At 37.0% G+C, this 22,092-nt stretch overlaps 1 protein-coding gene across 3 annotated transcripts in view; it reads right to left on the bottom strand.

The window, feature by feature from the left end:
- Positions 1-756: 756 nt before the first annotated feature.
- Positions 757-22,092, bottom strand: part of LOC140945654 (ralA-binding protein 1-A-like) — a 26,116-nt gene continuing 4,780 nt past the window's right edge. For 2 of the 3 annotated variants that reach the window (XM_073394671.1, XM_073394672.1), the window contains exons 3-17: positions 21,459-21,572; positions 20,556-20,633; positions 18,825-18,950; positions 11,097-11,215; positions 10,265-10,395; positions 9,633-9,701; positions 8,972-9,056; positions 7,800-7,862; positions 7,121-7,217; positions 6,739-6,791; positions 6,203-6,274; positions 5,046-5,132; positions 3,236-3,298; positions 2,093-2,235; positions 757-1,099 (exon numbers count right to left, since the gene is read on the bottom strand). In XM_073394671.1, coding sequence (XP_073250772.1) covers positions 1,063-1,099; positions 2,093-2,235; positions 3,236-3,298; positions 5,046-5,132; positions 6,203-6,274; positions 6,739-6,791; positions 7,121-7,217; positions 7,800-7,862; positions 8,972-9,056; positions 9,633-9,701; positions 10,265-10,395; positions 11,097-11,215; positions 18,825-18,950; positions 20,556-20,633; positions 21,459-21,572 — 1,337 coding nt within the window. In that variant the 3' untranslated portion in view covers positions 757-1,062. The remainder of the gene's footprint in view (positions 1,100-2,092; positions 2,236-3,235; positions 3,299-5,045; positions 5,133-6,202; positions 6,275-6,738; positions 6,792-7,120; positions 7,218-7,799; positions 7,863-8,971; positions 9,057-9,632; positions 9,702-10,264; positions 10,396-11,096; positions 11,216-18,824; positions 18,951-20,555; positions 20,634-21,458; positions 21,573-22,092) is intronic. The other variant, XM_073394673.1, reaches the window with a different exon arrangement.

The following is a 22,092-nucleotide window of genomic DNA, read 5'->3' as shown; positions in this document are numbered from 1 at the left end:
TCCCAAGAAGCGCCTGGGTACGAGACAGGTATGATGAGGTAATGGCCTCACGGCCCATGCTGTCTTGCAGGTAACACGATGGACCTTTGCCTATTTGCATGGGGAAACATCGGTGAAAATGCTGAAGTTTAGAAGCCCCGTCCACACGAATTTGGACAGTTTTGAAAGCATACATTTTATAATCCGGATTTGTGTTGACAAGGCCTTAAACCACTGTGAAGAGTGGTTTAAAAAGATGCGGTTTCTGTAAGCGGATTCACTGGTTTTGTGTGGACGGAAGACCAATTCATGTAATTTATATCTGTGTGATTTGCTAAAAGGTGACAGACTAAGTTTTCGCTTAAACACGGGCATCGTTCAAGCCAGTGTAGCCGGAAAAAAAACAGGGGGCTTACTGTCTTGCCAGGTGTCAGCAGAGAGCACAGGCCTAGACCTAACTGTTGGTGGGTGGCTGACTCGCTTTGTGTCAAAACTAGGGGGGGAGGGAGGGGATAGTTTTGTCACTTTGATTAGAGTTTCAAGTCAGGAAGTAGTGCAAAGTCAAGGAATTTTTCCTGTGGGCTAGCCCAGCTAAATCAATGCTGCCACTCATAATGATAACACTACTAGCAGAGCTTGGGGGGAGTGATTGACTAGTCGTGAGTGTCATGGGTGGGGAGGGTGAGTACTTGCTCCTTGGACTTGGCTGTCTAGAGACGGAGTACAGGCCCCTTGTATGAAATCCACACATGTATTGCATATAAAATAAGATCTTCATTCAATTATTAAAAGACAGCTGTTTATTATCAAGCAAGTCAATAGTTTGTTTAGAAAACAACATAAAATTCTCAGTACAGTTCATTGCTCGACTGTAAACTTCAAAAATATTATATTACCACACAGATCTCCCAATTCACAATTCTATATATTTCAATTTATTCTTTATCAAAACAAGAGTGCCCGTTTCCAAGCAACTTATAACCCTAAACATTTGTCATTAAATTCCTGTCCTGGGATAGTCTGTCAAACTATCTCATTCTTGAAAACCTTCCATAAAAATCCAAAAGAATGTTTCCTTCACTGTCATACAGAAGTCACGGACATAATCATTGCCTTTGAGCTGAAAAGAAAAACAAGGAAAGTAAACTTAACCAGCTGAATTAATTCTCACAACATACTTCCTTCCTTCTACTTGTCAAAGACTACTCTCCAAGTGAACTCTCAATCTCGCCTCTTGATACTCATGCCCAATTTTTTTCGAGCCTTTATTTGCAACCTCATAATTTGTGTCTTTAACAGTGGTGTTCTTTGTTCATTAGATCCAATATATGAAATTTATATATTCATATCTCGCAAAGTTCCGCTCAGTTATAGCCCCATCTACTGGTTCTAAGCCCGAACCCCCCTATCCCTAACCCTAACCCTAACCCTAACCGCCCCCCCCCCAACACAAGCCCCCCATCTGGATTGTATTGGAAAAAAAAAAATTTTTTACAACGTTTTGAAGCTTAAAAAAGTGACTAAATTCATAAAGTTCTTTTATCAGTACTGCTATTTAGCTCGCTTTAGAATGCTTCTTTTAGTCCAGTTATAATCCCCCCCACCAGATCATTATAAGCACTCCTGTTTATAAGCCATCCTAAAATCCCTTACGAAGTTGTGTAAGCCACTAAGTTGTATAAGCCCACGGCTTAAAAAAGGAAGTTTACTGTACTCATAATTTGATGTTCATCTTTTCGAGTAACGTTACGAAGCAATTTAACAACCAGCTCCCAGTTGGCTTGCTAGTTCAATTGGCTAGAGGCTGCACCGGTATCGCAGATGTCAGAGTTATAAAATCCCTGCAAGCCTGAATTTTTTCACTAGGTTTTCTTTTCGCATCTGCACAAGGCCTGGTTCAGACGCCGAACTTTTCATGAGCCGAGCCTAATACACTGAATTAAGTACATGAAAAGTTCGGCGTCTGAATCAATTAGGAACGTCTGTTTCAATTTGGAACGGCTCAGCAGGGCCTAAGTTGCGTCTTTACCTGCGACGAACTTTTTTGGATGTATTACTATGACATATTGACTATGATAAATTATATTCTTAGGTTGATAATGTTGCTTCTCACCTAATTTCTGTTGATGGTTCCTGTGGTTTGGGATCCATTTGCTGGCTTCGTCCCCGGGCTTCGAAAAGTCTAATCTGTACCTGCAGCTCCACACAAGCTTCTCTCTCTTCATGAATATTGCGGCAGAGCTGAGTATTCTTTTGCTATGAAAAGTATAAAGCGCATATACAGTGATTTTGTTACAATTAGTTATGGTGAGTTCTGGGACTCATATTGTAAAAAATCATGAGTCCCAGTCCAGAATCATTGAGTCCTAGTTCAAAAACACGATTCCCTGGGTCTTTATATAACCACACAGTTAATCTAGAGACAGACTCCAAAACTGTGCATTACAGTTTACTGAAATAGAAATATACTCCTTGTATTGTCAAGCAAAACAAAGACTAAAAGAAATATGCGCCGTTAAACAATAGCCACTGACAAGAACAGCCACAGAAATCACACAAACAGGACATTCTACGAAACGCGTTCAGATCGATCAATCGATCTTTGCGTCCTGTGGGACGCAAACAACAAATTATTTTGAGTCTTTGGGAATTTTTATGCGTCAGGGACACAGGACCCAGAGGTAACAAAATCACTGCATTAGCATACAGCGAAGCATAAGCAATAGTTAGAGCAGCGCACAGCGTAACCGCTACACTCGTAAGTTAAAGGACATGAAAACGATTTAATTATATTTTTCATTTGTTCTCCTTTGTTTAGTTTAAAAAGAAAACGATCAGTAAAAGAAACGTAACAATAGTTTTTTTTAAGTCTATACCATCCTGTAACAAGCCACATAAAGTTCATCACTCTTAACCAGTACTCCCCTTAGCTAGCAGCGGAACAGGCTTCGGTACCTTGCCCGCTGGTAAGGACAAAGCAACAGGAAAAGTAAAGAAAGAGAATGCTTACCACACTTACTAGAAAACGACATTTGACATTGGTTTCCCTCTGGTGCGGACGTATAGGCGGATGGGCGGGTGGATGGGCATACGGTCATGTGATTACCAAATTTCGCGGATACATTTCATTACCCATATTATTATATCATCCATTACCCATCGAGAGCTTCACTATAAAAGCAGCACCCTCAAATAAGCGCCGCACCGAAATGAAAGAGCTGTGCACTCAGTCAAGTAAATACAGTTCTCCTTTTACCTCAAGTTCCTCATTTTGTTCAATCAGCTCCTGTAAAAGTTTTTCCAGGTCAGCTTCATCTTCCTATTTTCAAAACGTTAAGGAATATTCCATGATAAATAGGTACATTGATAAAAATATGGCTTGCTTCATTACCATTTCCACTCCGTGAGTTTCCCCCAGTGTGGTCAACCAAGCTGTTGTAGTTAAAAAATTCATGTAATATTAGGTTTCAACCTAGTTTCCTCTGTTCCCATGCCCTAAAAACTTTTACAGTTTGAAATTAAAGTTATTAGGGTCAGCAAATAAGGGAAACCGAGAATCAAACTGAGTTAACATAACATAACATAACGTATTTATTTAAGATGATGAACTAAAAATTATAAAACATCTTGAAAAGGAAAACTGGAGGTTAACCCTGTGATGTTTCCCTAAATAAAATATAAAAACAGATATATGCTATGTACAATATAGAATATAAAATAGACATTTAAAAACTATTTACAAGAAATAAATTGGACCACTAATGCTCAATAATATCAATACATTGTAGATGAACAAAACAAACAACTAATGGATAATTAGGAAGCGCTTCAGCGCACTCTTAAAACGGCTCAGGCTCCCAGCCTCAACGATAGATCCTGGTAGACTATTCCAGTCCCGTACGATTCGGATAGGAAAAGAATATTTATATGGATTACACTTTGCTGGCTTAACATATAGTTTATACGGATGGTTAGCGCGGGTTGAATTGCACTTAGTAAATTCAAGAAGGTCGTCTTCATGCCAAAAACGATCTTATAGCATTCAACTGAAGAAAGAAACAATCTACGTGTTTCGAGTGTAGGCCACTTCAGTTTCCTTAAACGATCTTCGTATTCCATCTCACCACGTTTTTGCCCGCGAGCAGGCCGAGAGGCTCTTCGTTTGTGAAGCCCGCAAGACCTCATAGCCACAAGGCTGTGCTCTAACAGCGCCCAGTGGCCTCTAATGCCTAACTTTTTCTCCCGGGTGACTAAGAAGCGGGGCGCCGTAGATTTAACAAGTTCCGAGCAATGGGCTCCCTTCAATTATTCTTAGAGCACAGCCTTGAGCAAATATAAAATATAATAGAGTTTCAATGATCATTGTGTTGTTCCAGAAAATATCCATACCCACCCCCCCCCTCTCCCCCATGGAGGGCAACGGAAATTCTGAGGGGTGGTGCTCTGTTAAGCAAGCTATTTATTATTTTATTGTTAATGGTCTTTCAAACCAAAAATATTGTTTTCATCGATGATCCTTTTTTTACAGTCGGCTGATTGTTTTTTTTTTACGGCTTTCGCAAAAAATAGTTGTCATAGGCTCATGAATAAACTTCCAGTTAGCTACCTGTTGCTGCTGCATTACACAATATGTTGTGGTATTCACCGGAATGCGGCCGTGTTCTAAGCCTTCTTCTAACATGTTTTTAACTAAAAGTCCTCTTGATGTTTAGTTTGAATCTAACTGGTTCTCTGTTTTGTCGTGTAAGGTATCGCCTCCATGTTTCTCATTGACTTACCTTTAATTTTTAACTGAGAAAAAAACAAGGCAACATTGAGACAATTAGAAACTGTGTTTACATGAATAAAAGGATTTTTTCTCTCTTTATCGCAGAAACAATTAACTTTTGCATAATAGTATAGTGCCACATAATTTTTGATGTAAATATCTTTTCCAGGGGGTGCCTATCCAAATCTAAAGCAAAATTGGGGGTATTAATAGTTTTCTAGAACTACACAGTATATTCATTGTCATTTCATTATCCAATATAAAAAAATAACCTCCAGTCATGATCAAAAAAAGATACAACTTCACTTTCTGACGAATCTGAGTCAGAACTTTGCTCTAGCTCGGGATCTTTTTCCTTCAATGCCACAAGAGCTGCTATTTCTTCCTGTAAAATGATCATAAGGCACAATATACTTAAGCCTAGCTAGGTAAGTAAGGACGAAGGTACAAGGGTGGTATGTGGAGGGTAGGCACGAATGAAGGAAGGTGAAAGGGTGGGTAGAAATGTAGGTGGCTGGGTGGGTGGATAAGGTGAATGGGCATGGAGAAATGTAGGTGGGTTGGTAGGTAGGCGGGTGGGTGTTTGTTTGGTACATGTAGATAGTTTAGTGGGTAGCCTAAATTTAGACAATTACTTTGAGTGGTTTTTATTCCCTCAGCAACATCTGAAGCAACCGGCCATTAATGCTGTCCAGTGACGTTACTACCCAAAAACCGGGAAGTGATTTTGATTGGTTGATTGTCAAGACATTTGCATAATGATATATAACTATGAGAAATTTTAGCGGGGTTGTCGTTTGATATTTAGCAGATTGCATGGCATGCTTGCGTGGAGTTCAAAAATGACTACGAATGAAGAATCATTACAAAGAGTCGGTAGGTTTTTCTTTATTTACAGCTGCTTTGTGGTTTCGGCAGTGACTTTGTTTGTGCAAAGTTTTCTGGGATTTAAGCTTAACTTCTAATTCTTCTTGTCATTTCCACCGTCAAGGGTAATGCTTCTGTTAGCTTTTCTTTCTTGTTTTCTTTCTTCTTTGTTAAGGACCAAATAGCTTCTTTTCAATTAAAGCAAGTTGTTGTGTTTTTGAATTGTTCCAAGTGTGTATTTAAGATTATTTTATTGCGTGATTGCGATTGAGTTTGATTACTGCATTACAACAGATTCGTTCAGAGCACTGCATGCAGTTGACAGTTTAAACGTGGGTAGGTAGGAAGGTAGGAAGGAAGATTAGGTGGGTGGATGGGTACAGTAAGTCAATGAGTGGTTGGATAGGTTGGTGGGTATGAAGTTGGGTGGGTAGGTGATTTGGTGGGTGGGTAGGTAGGTGGGTGGGTGTGCTTAGTTAGTTAAGGAGGTAAGAAGTAAGGTAGGTACAGAGGTATTCAGTAGAAGAGTGTTTAAATTATAATAAATTGCTGAATCATCTGATATAAATGGGAAGAATCAACTCTCACATTAAGTCTTTCAATTTCCTTCTTTTCTTGCTCCAAACGTTTTCTGAGCTCATCACCAATGGAAGTTAGTTCCTATGAACACAAAACAAGGTTAATTCAGTCTTATCTAGGTATTTTTCAAAGACAGATGGATCTGAATACAAATAGTAAAACAAACCAAAAGTGTCTATGTTAAATAAAGATATAATCACAAGAGAAAGATACAAGAATGAAATCAATGACAGGCCACCATGCAAAATAATCCAAGGCAAAACTGGTTATGACACCTTGCTCTAAAGACAGCTGAGTGATAATATTGTCAGAAACAGGTGATTTGACTCTAAGAACTCGCAAAACTTTATAGTTACGTTTGTATGGTATTGGATATAAATTTGGCCCTCACTCCCCCAACATGACTCTGGGCAGCTACATCTTTGTTACTTTTTAACCAATCACTCTCAAACATGGCAAAAAAACTGATCAAGCACTTTTTTCAGCAATGTCAAAAGCTGGAAATCTCCTGTGGATGGAAAATATTTTGTGGCACTTCTCCTGACCTCTTGCTCCAGTAACAGCTCTGCCTCAGAAGCTTCTAAAAGTGAAATTGCTCCTGTAAGACAATTTTACATTGAACGTTAATATTCAGGTTATTTACTTTTCTTTAAACATAAATGACATTGGCCATGTAAGAGGGCGGGGTTATCATCTCAATTTCTTTTGTCAGCAGTCATCAAAGGTGTTTAAGAAGATCTTAAGGAGAGTTGCTCTTCTGGGCAATCATAATTTCAAAAATTACATTTTGTTGCACTTAACATGGGTGCTATGCAATCTGTAATTTAATTAACATTATGTAAAATGATTGTATCTCAAGTAAATGTGCTAGTTATTATGAGCTAGTTAAAATGTTTTCATTACTTTGAACTGCAAAATGTATCATACCATCCTCTTCATCTCTTGTTTCTGTTGTATGCTCTTGCTTTTTCTGTTGTTCTTCTCCCTGATTTGACTGCAATGCATGTCGCTTAGCATGTCTCAGCTGGAACAAAATAAAATGACAGGACCAGTTCACTTAATCAGTCAGGGTCTACCAAAACAACCAATATTTAATAAGATGACATTGAGAGAGCACTACTAAAATTGAAGAGCTGGAAATAACAGTGGTTGGTAGGACAATGTCCAAATATTTCAATGTAATCTTAACTACCTATGCACATGATGTCTGGGCAAAGTTAACACCAAATTCATTGGACAGATGAACAAAATCTAACCCCAGTACTTGTGAACTGCCACAGTAACCAGGAATGTAGTTGGGGTTACAAACAACAGATTTTTTGAAAAATTATGTTTTAAAAAGTACTGTTTTTATAAAATTCAATTCTGCCCTTTAATTTGATTCCATGCTTTCTTTTTTTATTTGCCATGTTATTGAAACTTTCCTCTTATGTCTAAGAAGTTAAAGTTAGACATTTGAGAAAACAATAAACGTTAGTCACAGTTTGCTCAATTTAATGGTCACTTTCCAGAGGCTGGATTTGATTAAATCTTGTGACACAAACTTCCCAAATGCTCCTTAAATTCTTGTTAACAGGTGAATTATCTATGTTTGCTCATCATTTACCTTCCTTTTTAGTAGGGTAACCTTTCTTTGCACTTCCCAAAGCATCTCATCTTGTCTATCAGGCTAGAAAATGAAAAAGGAGAAAATATGTAAGTTAGAACAAGTCCCCACCCTAGGGTTGATCGTACCAGCAGTTTCTGGACACATATGGCTGCATGTGTATCACATCCCCATGGGATAATTGAAAGTAGCAGAAACCAAACCAAAAAAAAATTGTGGCTTCCAACAAAACCCCCCAAAAAATCTCATGTAGAATTTCCAAGTCCTATAAAAGTAAGTGAGTCTTGTGCTGATAATTGCATTATAAATGGACTCATACCCATGGTTTGAAACCAGGCAATACTAAGCCTAAGTGGGATGGAGATTGTTGGTCTCTGGTTCAGAATAGCTTTGCAAGATACAGCTGCTGAAAAATGGTCTGATACAGGCCAGGCCTACAAGGGTCTTAGCAGTAAACCCCCTTCCTATAAATCCATAGAGCAACTCTGCCAGGATTCAAAGAACAATTGTAGCACCACCTCCCACCACCTGCATAAATCTCTCAACCTGTAACATTCATGTTTCCCAGTATCTGTCACCTGAAGGGAAGAATAAGTCACCAGGGGGGCACTGGGTGGGGATCAAGTACAACCCTGGTCCAGTTCTGTCCCCACTCTCTGCCACCTGGACTATACTCAGAGGTACAGAACATCTGTGCACATCTATAACCATATGAGATAATATAAGGCTGTGCTCTAGAAGAGCCTGATGGCCCCTGCTACCTAACTTTTGCTCTTGGGTGAGTTCAGAGCACTGAGCTTGTGATCTCTTCAATTTTTCTTAAAGAACAGCCTTGGAGAAAAGCCTAAATGAATTCCAAAAAGATCATTTGAGGTAATCAAAGAGGTTTTGTGAAAATTATTACCTTATTCTCACATTAATTTTTTAGCCAGTATTTAATTTTGCAAAAAATCATGAGCCATATTCATGAGTATTTAATTTTGTGACTTTTAGGGATCTTAAGAGAATTTTTAAGGATTTTTTTGGTATTTTTAAAGTTCGTGATTACTGAATTTAGCAATTTTTCCGAAAGCACGAAAATCACGAAATTTAATACTCATGAAATTAAGTGAGAATAAGGTATTTAAGTTAGTACATGATAGACATATTTAAAGCTAATTGCTAACTTGTACCTGCGCAATGTCTGTATTCATGTTGAGTTCTTCATGAAGCTGAGTAAGAATTGCTTCTTGCTTGGCCAAAGCAGAAGCTAATGCACTGTGAAGATAAAATATTGATTAATAATACAAAATCAATTACATACATTGTCCCTGGTGAGTAATAATTTCTCATGATGAAGCTACTAACAGTTAGAGAAGTAAGAAAATAATGATAATTTATGTGCAGATCTGCAAATAACAATCAGTCTTTGACTACAATATTTGTCAACAGCAAATGAAATCCTACATGCACCTACCACCACACATTTGGACATACATAACAAATACCAAAGACTGCCGGTTAAGTAACTGATTGGCTTGTATGTCCAACAAATTTTTTTGTTTGATCGATTAAAACATTAACCTGGTCAGACATAAGTCTTAATTCTGTAAAAAAAAAATATAGGTATATATATCCTATATTGCATAGTCTACTTTAAAAGCTAAGCAGTTATATTGATTTCTGTGATAAAAAAGAACATTAAGCTGTTTTAGACAACAAACATATAGTCCTCACACTCTTGATTAAGTTTAGAACCTCTACGCCCGAAAAACATAAAAATTCAAGCACAATAATTAAAATCAAATCAGTTCTTGCTCTGTGAACTTGCATTGTTTTTACACTGCATCTTACTTTGGACTACTGGGTAAATCCTCTTCATCATCACCCATTCCAACAGACGTTGTAAGAGGTCCACTGTACCTTTAACAAAAAAAGCACTTCATGCTTCTAATAATTATTACTGAGCCTTTCATAATAAATTAATAATAATAATAACAGATTGAGGAACTTTGTCCCCCTTGTTAATACAGCCATCTTTTCTCTTGTTGAAAAAAAAGTTAACCTAGTAATTAAAAACGAAATGGGAGAGCAAAAACAAAGAAATGTGTCTTATTGCTGCTCATTGTTCACAATAACAAGTACCAAAAAACAATAAATTGACCGACATTTATGCTCTGTTGATTTCACCAACTCAAATGTATTTGAAAGGCTAACTTATTTGGGCACTAAATCCTTATTTACACTGCTTGTTTGTAGTTGTTTTTAATAAAAAATTGTTACATTTAGAAGTACATTACTAGAACAAAGATTATTGGAAGATCTACTCTGATCTAACCATGAAACGAAATTAAAAGACTGCCAAGGTCTTTGGTCTCATAACAAATAAATGACATTAACCTTATTCATTAAAAAAAAAATCCTTGTACTATATTTTTTTCATAAAAAAAAAAAAATTAAAAAAATGTCACCACTATGGTACTTACTTTGTGAGCTTTGTATCAGGGAAGAGCTCTTCGACGTAGTTCAGGAAAATGAACAATACACTATGCCCTACATTCATTGTTGGGCTCAGAACTATTCCAATGTTCTGCAGGTTCATTCTGTTTGATGAATACTAGAGGAAAAAAATAAGGATATCAATTTTAATTGTCTAACATCTTAAGTTACTTAAAGTGATAAACTTCACACGTCATGCTGAATCTACTGCTAATGAGCAAAAATTGAGTTTGGCACATTTGAAGTTTGGCCTAGCCCTGAGGTACATTACACAATCCAATAACAAATTACACTTGAAACTTCCTTAAATGGACGGCTTCGCAAAGAGCAGATTAAGATTATTATACAGTGTAATAAGGATTAATCTTAATAATGCTTCTACACAACAGATGAAAATAACATTTGATGATGATGATGGTGTTGATCAGGAAAATGATGATGATGATGATGATGATGATGATGATGATGATGATGGTTGTGGTGATGATGACGGTGATGATGATGACAATGACGTCAAGTGATGATGATGATAATGATGATGATGATGATGATGAGTGGCATTACAATTCAATCATTATGGGATGGCTTTCACCTTTTCTATGAGAAGAGACATATGAGCGAGACATTATGAGACATTATGCCCCTATACAACAGATTGATGATGATGACAACAACGGTGATGATGATGACGATGGTGGTGGTGGTGGTTGTGATGATGATAACAATGATAATAATGTCAATAACAATGAATGATGATTCTGATGATGATGATGATGATGAGTTCTATTACTAATAAAATCATTATGGGATGGTATTCACCTTTTCTATGACATGAGACATGTGAGTGAAGAGCCACGCCAACAGTGTCCTGTTACATGACGGCAGCTCAGTAAGGAGCTGTTTAGTTTTTTCCACTTGTTCACTTCTGTCCTTGATACCTATAGTAAAACAATAATGCGACGAACAGCTACAACAGCTATATATGCAAAGGGCTTCCACTTGAAGAATCTTTAAGAAGTTGAAGAAGGAGAAAGAAATGGCATCCTTATGGTGCTTATGAGCAGAATATCACAGTGTACTTGATGCAAAACACAGACAGAATTACTGGTTATTTTGTTTCTGACTGGCTCAAATCCCTTGGCTAATTCTTCATAAACAGATAGTTTTCACCAAATATGGAAGATGTTTGCCCGATATGACATCAGGGCCAGGTTGTTCGAAGCTGGGTTGAGATAACCCAGGGTTAAAGCGAAATTTGAACTCAAGCATGACAGCTTAAAAAACAAATTCAGTTTAATTCTCTTTGCCTACAATTTGATGATTGGATACTCTAAAAAGAATAATTACCCTTGGAAGAGAGTAGTTTTGATAAAAAAAAAAAGAAATCCGGGTTAAAGTTTAACCCTGGGTTAGCGCTAACCAGGGTTCGAACAACTGGGACCACTAGTACAAGGTAAATGCCTGAAATAGGGACAATAGGAAACCCTGGGGACAAGGTTGCATTGTTTTGGTAGAGCAGTAGAAAAATGGCAGAACATTTCAGTCATTTTACGAAGAGGAAATAGCTGAAAAAACATAGCAAGAATACAACTTAACATGATGGATGGCATCTGGTATTTGACGATAAAATTGACATTAGCAATATTATTTTTGGATAAGGTTTTCCTATGATCTAAAGAATTACACATATTGAAGAGGGTGTTATCTGTTGAGAATCTCAACAAGAAAAAAGAACCTGACCAGTTATCCCTAGCCATTTTGACCTCAAAATGGTCAAATAAATGCATAAAATTCATGAAAACGACTCTCGCTGGTGTCTAGATAGATAGATAGAGCCATATCGGAGCTGTATAGCTTGGGAAAAACCCCATACTAATTTGGGGACACAATAAATTATTTATATTGGAATTACGTATACAATAAATTATTGTATACCTAACTCCAATATTATAAATTGTACCCCCAGATTAGTATGGGGTTTTTCCCAAGCTGTACGGCTCCGGCTTACTTTTATATTATTATTATTATTAATATAAATAAGTAAAAATATTAAAACTAAGCATAATGTATTACAATCTAATGAGAATCTAAAATGAGCAATATTCACTATTAACACCCGTTCAATTTAATTGGGACTCGTTCAATATAATTGGGACTAATTGCTGTTAGCTGTTATTGCCTGTTATCAGCCATTAGAGCCAATCAGGATCAAGATTATCTTTGGCTAAGAGCTAGTCTAATGTTATCAGATAACAAACCCATTAGATCCAATGGCAAGCTTGTTAGTGAATAACGGAATAACAGCTAATAACAGCTAATAATACTTCATCCATTATACCCAATCACAAGTTTGTTAGAGAATAACGGGATAATATGCTACATTCCACAAGTGTGAATTTGACCCGTGAGGTAAAAATCTATTTCATGACAAGTCAGTGCATCATTCTCGAGTACATACTGGAAGGTTGAACACATATATGCACATTTGATCCATTAGCTGCATTGAACTCATCTAAAACTCTTTTTGGTTTATTTATCATGTTTTTGAAAAAAAAAAATTACCGTTTTCAAATAACAGATAGGCTATTTAACCCAGCACCTACGAAACAGTGGAATGTTGAAGAATAGAACAAGAAAATCAGAAAATTACTTTATGATCTTTGAAGAAGCGTAGCTCATAAGAAGCATGCAACTATCCAACGATCTCTCGATAATAGGTCAGTGATACAATAGTTATGAATAGGAAACAGAACAAATCAACACTGCCCAGAGGAAGTTTATCAGTTATCAAGTGACAATTGCTGACATTCCAGCCCATTCCTGCACGCAAATTTCTTAGACAGTACACTAACACATTTATTTTCTTAAAAGTTCAAACGATCTTTACACTTCCCTTTATTTCACTTTGATTTAACGATGAAATCTGTTTAGAATAAGGGAACGCGTCCAAATATCGGCATCGGGTCACACCGATGCCGATCAATTGGGCACCGATTTTTTCCGATTACGTTGAATGTCGGAATCGGCAACGGGTCTCAAGTCTTTATCGGGCCAATTAACAAAGGTCATCAAAAATATCTGGCAGCTCAAATAACCCGTCACAAAAGGAAAAGCAAAATCGTGAATGTTGTTTCTCGACGCTTATATCTCAGAAAAAGTTGGCAGGTATAGCTTCTCGATGTGCAAACACGTTAAATTTCCAATTTAAATGTTGTAGACCAGCAGATAAAGTGTTTCTTCTTATTATTAGCATTATCTTTCTTATAAATGTGTCTTGTTTGAACCGAAATTTAACGTCACAGTTTCGAACATTTATTTGTATTTACCTATGACAGAGTATGAACAGAAAATATTAAATTTGTGTATCAAAATGGGCACGAGAAAGAAACAGTAGGTCATTCAACAACGCTGAAGAGCATCTTTTGAGTGAAAGACGGCGCAATGTACATTGCAAGTGTACGATCTCAAACAAACCGGAACCCAAAACGCATGATAAAAGAAATCTTTAAACGAATAACCAGTTTAGGACTTGAAGCGAAAAAAAAACAAAGAAGTCAGAACATCCACGACCAAAATGCAAATGTTGTTACCATGTTGTGTACTTTAACTGCTTAAATTGCCACAGGAGAGAAGAGGACATCATCTGAGAATCAGGCTGCAAGTTGTTTATTGGTTGCATATGAACTCAAAAAAGTGACTGATGGAGGCGCTCAACTGGTTTTCTCTTTCTCGATTCTCTTTCCGCTATTAAATGGAGTCAAACTTACCGGATGTAAGCACAGTTTGCTTTAGTTGAACACTCCGGTAAAAAGGGTTCTGCTTTTTGTCAAAAAGTCAGCCACCTTGAGTCAAGCGCAAATTTTCCTAAGCGCTGAGAATGGAAAGCAATTTTGCGTGGCACCATGCTCAAGCTCACAGAACAGCTAAGTCGCCAAGCCATTCTCTCTTTGTATGAAACTTCGTTCCGTGTTTTCCGTGACTCCTGAGTGTGGGAATCTTTCAGTTCGTTTTGCTAATTCCCTGGAGACAATATGAGGCCGCAATCTAATTGGTCGGTATTTTTTGCCGCAGATCGCATTGCACCTTGCGTTTGGGATCGTTGAATAAAAGTCGCAAATTTTCGTAAAAGTTTATCCCGTGGTTCTATATTATCCATGGGTTTGCTCTCGCTCCGCTCGCTAGGAAACCCGTTGAGGTCTACTTGTAACAAGTCTATGCATCCAGTTGTTTTTCGAGAAAGTGAGTTATGTTTTTGGATTGCATTGTTAGAAAGTATTGAGTAACGAAGACACTATTCGGTATGGTGTTTTGTTTGCTATGTATCAACGAAGAACAGTGGTGTTTTGCGTCGTAATATTTAACTCCTTTTAATTTTCATAGAATAAATTTTATGGAGCAGCGTGGTGTCTGCGATCGACTGAAGGAAATACCTCTGCAAAACGTCGAAAATCACGTGTAGGCACGCATCAAATCAACAAACTAGAAACACAACATGGAACATACAATATTGTTATTTGTTATGGAGTAGGAAAAAGGTACAGTCGATACAAATTACTTTGGAGTGAAACGACTCTTTTGGTTTCGTGACACGCTTCATTTTATGTATCAGATAAAACAATACGACGATGACACTTATGAACATCGGAATGTCAACTGGCTCCGATTGAATCGGCAAAGTTTTTATCGTAATCGGAAACTGCAACTGGTGCCTACAGATCGGTTGCGAGCAATCGGAAAATTAATCGGGTCCGTTTCCCATGATCGGGTTTCTTTACCGATATTTGGACGCGCTCCCTAAAAAGAAAGGCAAACTTGATGTCACCTAAGGAAAAACCGCCGTTTCCGTTTTTCATTTTGCACTGAGCATCACTTTTTAAAGACATATTTATACGTAAAATGTATTAACTTTTATTCAGAAAAATTTTGAAAGGCCAGAAAGGTTTTACTCTGACACGTTTTGAGAAACCTTTTGTTTGACCATTATTCGGCGATCGATTAGATTTAAAGAGCACAAAATTTTTCGCGCCCTAAAAAGTTGTTAGAAGAAAGTAGCGAGTATAAGTTATTTAGTCACACGGCGGCGGGACTTGACGGAACGCAAAGAGAGCGTTACAATCTAATGGCATACGAGCGACTGCAGGCATCTCATGACATGTCGACTTTGAGATAACTATCAACGGCTTTGAATTCTCCATGTGTGAGAAAACAAAAAGTATGCAGACAGGACCAAAGCGGGAATATGTTATGGCGATAATGGCCGATAATCAAGGCACCATCAATTGTGATGAATGGTGAACAAATCTACTCTTTTTGCTGAACATTTTCTGACAGAGAAACGGAATTTTTCAGTGGCCTCAAAAACAGGAGTGGGATAAAGTAGCGCCAGAATTCATCATTCTGTCGCAATGTAGAGGTCATTGACGATAGTAAGAGTGTGCAAGTGAAAAACTTGACATCAATAAAAAGTAAATTTCGCGCTTTTTGTCGCAAATATTTTGGCGAAGAAAGCACGTAAGTGAGGCTAAGACGTGTATGTATTCCCTGTATTTGGAGTATTTTTGGCGTTTTCTTGTGCATGTCTCGGAACTGAAGAAGACGCATAGGGCCGGTTAAAAATGAGCCGGTGTTGTAAGTGGCTGAATCTGTCCAGCCGGAATACGTATGAAATTGTTTTTACCATAGTTAAAGTTAAGCATGCACACTTATTTCTAGATTTATTTATCCATTAATAAAGGATTGTCGAGATTCATCGTGGTTGTAACCCGAGACAGTTGTACCTCCGATTTATGATTTTGTTAGCCCAGCATAGCATTATTTGAAAGACTCTGCAAAATATGTTGGCGCTTCAATTTTTACCCTTGGTTTATTGAAGTGTTTTTTCTTTTGTTTGTGGGTATGGCAATCTGACAATCATTTTTGTTGCAAGTTTTTAGAAAATTTTAAGGTGCTTAAATCGCAAAGTGGACCTAGAACAATTATGAATAATGCTTTTTGTACCTATATTAATTTACACACTGATTCACGATAAATCACGGTTTTACTTCCATTACAATGCTTAATGACTACACGTTTTAATCAAGGTGATCTATCGTAGCATATTTCACCCGAATAAAACATTTGATATGAAAAGTTGTTAAAATTCGCGATTGCGGGAGAACAGAGATAAGACGAAAAATGTTGCCCGCTCGACATTTCAAGCCTGAGTCACGGTTTTCTTATTGTCAGCAAATTCCATGCTCGGAAATAATATGTAGTATACTTTAAATCATGCTTACTTGAATAAAACAATGTATATACAAAATTGATTAAATGCAAGAGTACGGGAATATCAAATAGTGAAGAGAGTACAGCCGGAAAATGTTGATTAGCCCGTTGTCAAAGTTAACGAGAGCAGAAAGGGCTATTGTGTGCGTACCCACTCTCCCACGTAAGCCGTCCTTTCATGTGAACATGGAGAATTCCTAGGAAAATCTTTTGCTCTGGGGCAAGTCCAAAAATGAGAGCAGAAAGCGTATTCCTCGAAATTTTTACTTCCGAAAGGTGTCGTAAACGAAAGTCACTTCTGGAATCAAGAGAGACGAGAAAAAAGGCCATTGCTGGACGCGAAAGGATACATACACATCATGATACTTTTCGTGATATATTCTTCTAGATGAAAATGAAGTAACACCTGAGGTAAGCGTTTTATATTATTTGGGGGGGGGGGGAGGCGAGGGGGGTGAGGGGGGGGCATTATAATATGTCGATTCTTAAGATAACTTTTTGTAAGAAACTTTGAGTTTTCTACTGCACCTTCGAACAGGCTTCTGTTTCCATTACATCGATTTTACACCAGTCGACGTGACGAGAATCAAAGTTGGCGCAAAGGTACCGACTTTGGCGCCAAAACGGATAACGAAAGTAACTGTTTAATATGAATGGGAAAATGAAAGGGTTTTGTGACAAGCATGACTCAAATAGAGAGTGCGTTTGTTTTGTAATACCGTTTAAAATGTTCAACAAAAAGAGTAGATTTGTTCACCATTCATCACAATTGATGGTGCCTTGATTATCGGCCATTATCGCCATAACATCTTCTCGCTTTGGTCCTGTCTGCATACTTCTTGTTTTCACGCACATGGAAAGAATTCAAAGCCGTTGATAGTTATCTCAAAGTCGACATGTCATGAGATGCCTGCAGTCGCTCGTATGCCATTAGATTGTAACGCTCTCTTTGCGTTCCGTCAAGTCCCGCCGCCGTGTGACTAAATAACTTATACTCGCTACTTTCTTCTAACAACTTTTTAGGGCGCGAAAAATTTTGTGCTCTTTAAATCTGATCGATCACCGAATAATGGTCAAACAAAAGGTTTCTCAAAACGTGTCAGAGTAAAACCTTTCTGACCTTTCAAAATTTTTCTGTATAAAAGTAAATACATTTTACGTATAAATATGTCTTTAAAAAGTGATGCTTAGTGCAAAATGAAAAACGGAAACGGCGGTTTTTCCTTAGGTGACATCAAGTTTGCCTTTTACTTTTATTCTAAACAGATTTCATCGTTAAATCAAAGTGAAATAAAGGGAAGTGTAAAGATCGTTTTAACTTTTAAGAAAATAAATGTGTTAGTGTAGCAATAACTATTGTCTAAGAAATTTGCGTGCAGGAATGGGCTGGAATGTCAGCAATTGTCACTTGATAACTGATAAACTTCCTCTGGGCAGTGATGATTTGTTCTGTTTCCTATTCATAACTATTGTATCACTGACCTATTATCGAGAGATCGTTGGATAGTTGTATGCTTCTTATGAGCTACGCTTCTTCAAAGATCATAAAGTAATTTTCTGATTTTCTTGTTCTATTCTTCAACATTCCACTGTTTCGTAGGTGCTGGGTTAAAAAGCCTATCGGTTATTTGAAAATGGTAAAATTTTGATGTTTTTCAAAAACATGATAAATAAACCAAAAAGAGTTTTAGATGAGTTCAATGCAGCTAATGGATCAAATGTGCATATATGTGTGCAACCTTCCAGTATGTACTCGAGAATGATGCACTGACTTGTCATGAAATAGATCTTTACCTCACGGGTCAAATTCACACTTGTGGAATGTAGCATATTATCCCGTTATTCTCTAACAAACTTGTGATTGGGTATAATGGATGAAGTATTATTAGCTGTTATTAGCTGTTATTCCGTTATTCACTAACAAGCTTGCCATTGGATCTAATGGGTTTGTTATCTGATAACATTAGACTAGCTCTTAGCCAAAGATAATCTTGATCCTGATTGGCTCTAATGGCTGATAACAGGCAATAACAGCTAACAGCAATTAGTCCCAATTATATTGAACGAGTCCCAATTAAATTGAACAGGTGTTTATTATAACAAGACTGAGAATTGTAAAATTAAATGATTATGATGAGCAGAGAGAACAGCCCTTACACCCATTATCTATCATTGAGCTTATATCATCTGATAGATTATAATTGAGTTCTTTAAAGTTACAGGTATTGACTGAATTATTCCACTAGGAATACATGTACAATATCCATTTGTTTAATTACTTACTGGAGATTTCATTAAACTTTGGAACCAATGCAGCAGTAAGGATGTTTTCAGGTAACTCCCGAAGATAAAGTTTTATCAAACTTGACACAGCCTCAGCTTCATATTCATGAAGATCCACTGTTTTTCCTTCAAGAAAAACAAACAGAGTACAATCCAAAGACTCAGCAACAGGAGACAAATTAACCCAAAGGGTATTAATGAATAAAGTCAAATTCTAGAGAGCTAAACTGCCAGCCTTTTTCAATTCAAAGGAATATGAAATATAATTTTCACAAATGACTACCCTGAGTTCTGAAGATGTTTTGATGATTTCTGAAGACATTTACAAAAACTATATAAGGTCTCCAAAGTTCTAAGTTGCAGTGCTTTCCTTTCTAAAATCAGTGACAGCCCTCACTCAGAGGTCAAATTCCATGAAGCTAAACTGTAAGCCTTTTTCTAGTCAAAGGTATAAGATGAGATTTAATTTTTACCAATGACTACCCACAGAGAGAGCCAAGAGATTTCTACACAATGTAAAAGATGTTTTGATGACTTCTAAAGACATTCAGAAGGTCACCAAAGTGCTCAGTTTCAGTGCTTTCCCCTTAAAAACCAGAGATTTTTGGAAAAGTTTGATCATCCACATGGACTCTACTTGTCCAACATTGGTTCAAATTTATTTTATTTTAAAAATGTGTCAGCATTAGCTAGCCTGCATTGCAGATGTAATCTAACCCCAGTTAGTAATGTCTGGAAAGCAGTAGCAATATCCTTGTTCTCGGCCCTCAATGGACTCAACAAATTACTGGAAATGCACTTCAAATTTCCCTTCAACCTGATTAACAAATTGACAATTGTACTTTTAAAAGACCAACAATAGTGTGTACTCAAATCCTGGTACACAGGTGAGAACTGAACATGGATTTCAGCACTGTTTTGCAGACCGACTTAACCAGAAGTTCAGTTGAATCCTTCTGTGGTCCTTCTGTCCTTCTATGTCAGTAATTAGGCTGTAATAAATCTCATTTTTCTGCCAGGCTGGCAAGAGAAATTGGTCTGCAGGTGTGGTATATACCTGGTTCAAAGGAGCTGCACATACAGCAGGGAGTATTAAACACCCCTGGCTTGAAGAAAGGAATTTTTTTATCAGAAACTTAAACTCACTTTTTCTTGAGCAAACTCTTAAAACACTAACTTGGATCAGCTTGTTCCAGACATTTCCTATCCTATTAACGATAGAAGTTTACTCCAGTCTTTTCTACATGTTAATTCAAAATCCCTGCCTCCTGTTACAACTTAATCAAGTCTAAAAATGTATCTCTATTTTGGGGAGTGTACCCATAAAAGTCCATTTTAGAAACTACCTTCCCCTGCCATGATTCATACAATTACATGTACTTTCCCCTTCATTAGCTTAATGAGAAAAATATATCGCAGACCACTGAATGGTTATCCCTAACATTAATAAACATATCAAATAATAATGTATTATTATATTTGAGTAAATAAAATATTCCATAATACTTTCTTCAATCAAGATCATTATTGAACTTTTTCCTAAATTTTAAACTGAAAAAAATTATTATTAGTCTTGCCAAAGGACCAGCAGGTTCAGTTACATAGAACATGAAAGAGGCCTGGGTTGATGTGGCCAGAATATTTTAATGCATACTCAAGAGAATTACTAAAATGGTAAATGTAATATCTGTCTGTGAGTTGTACAGTAAATACTTTCAATTTTGCACATACCTTGATCATAGCTTTCTCTCAAGAAATCTATTTTAGACTTTGTCCCAGAAACTCTGTAAATTCCCTCAACCTCAAGGCCTGAATATAGTAAAGTGCTGCATTAGAATATTATTCAAAACTTCTGAAGTCTGAAGTTTCTGGGTGTTTTTCATTACGGAGACAAATACACATGTACTAGATACAATCAACGTATGTTTCTACAATAGGCGACAAAATTAGACACTTTGCTCTAAGGGGCTTTCTGACTTCCAAAATAAAGCTTTTCCTCCCCCATCCCCTCCATGCAATGTTATGCCACTGTTCGAGCTACCTATAGAAAACAACAAACACCCCAACTTTGAATGAAGAGGAGGGGGAGGGGTGTGGATTCTTTTGTTCTCTGTAGTTACACTATTTGAGTAAAATGTCTCAATGAGTTTCGCTGATTGTGTTGCATACAGTTATGCAATAATAGTGCTAATCCATATCCCTGATTGTCAAAAGTACCAGTAGTTAGTACGATTGTATATATTAACAGTAGTTCAATTTAAACTTCAAAAATGATGGCTTTCCCTTTTGCTAAATATCCTCCATCCCCCTATTCAATGTTGAAATAAACCAGAACTATCATGACATTTAAGTTTTGCTCAGAATTGGGCCAAGGGTGTGGAAAGAAGGAAATAAGAGGTAAAAAGTAGCAGCCTCCCTAACACTTTTGAAGATGATTGTAAAAGTCATAACAACTCATGATCATGTTACGGTAAGAGCTACAGTAGCTGCCCGGCTTTGAACTACTTGGTCTAGGAGAAATAATAATTCTAGTGATGGATTGGAGGAGGAATAAAGCACAAACATTATACATTTGTTTTATCAACTGAGTTGATCACTTGAAACCAAACTAAGAGTAAGAAAATGGTGACTTACAGTTTTCTTCAATGTGAACAATTCCTTCCCGGAAAACCCTGGGCAGCTCAACTCCATCTGGAAGTCTGGTTTGTTTAGTTGCCACTTCTAATGGGACTCCAAACACTGGTTTTCCTAAAGATTGAATTTTGAACCCAAATTAATTACATCACTACAGTCTGCATAATATATGCATGCAAATCAACATGTTTAGTCTGGTTTTCATGTGATTGCCATGATTCCCACGGATAATCACCTAAAAACAAGCATTTTTAGCAACCTAAATTATAAATTCACAGCTTTTACCAAACAGTCATATGAAACACAGGGGCCCTAATAAAAAATAGAGTGAGCTTGAGTCTTTCTTAGCGACCAAAGTGAATGATGTGATTGTTACAATCACAGAAGATTTCACTCCATGTGATCACAACATGATCATGACACACAGAGAACTTAACAATCATGTGGAAACCAGCCTCTACATGAACCAAAATATATTTCATGATGTTAATAATAATAATAATAAGAAGAAGAAGAATAATAAAAGTAATAATAATAATAATAACAACAATAATAACAAATTAATTTCTTTAACTTAAGGCCACTAAAAAATGCTACAATATAGTACTGAGTACTAGAACTCTAGCATAAGCAA

This window comes from Porites lutea, chromosome 8, assembly GCF_958299795.1.
Source record: "Porites lutea chromosome 8, jaPorLute2.1, whole genome shotgun sequence".
Lineage (NCBI taxonomy): Eukaryota > Metazoa > Cnidaria > Anthozoa > Scleractinia > Poritidae > Porites > Porites lutea.
This window is presented reverse-complemented; position numbering and strand designations above follow the sequence as displayed.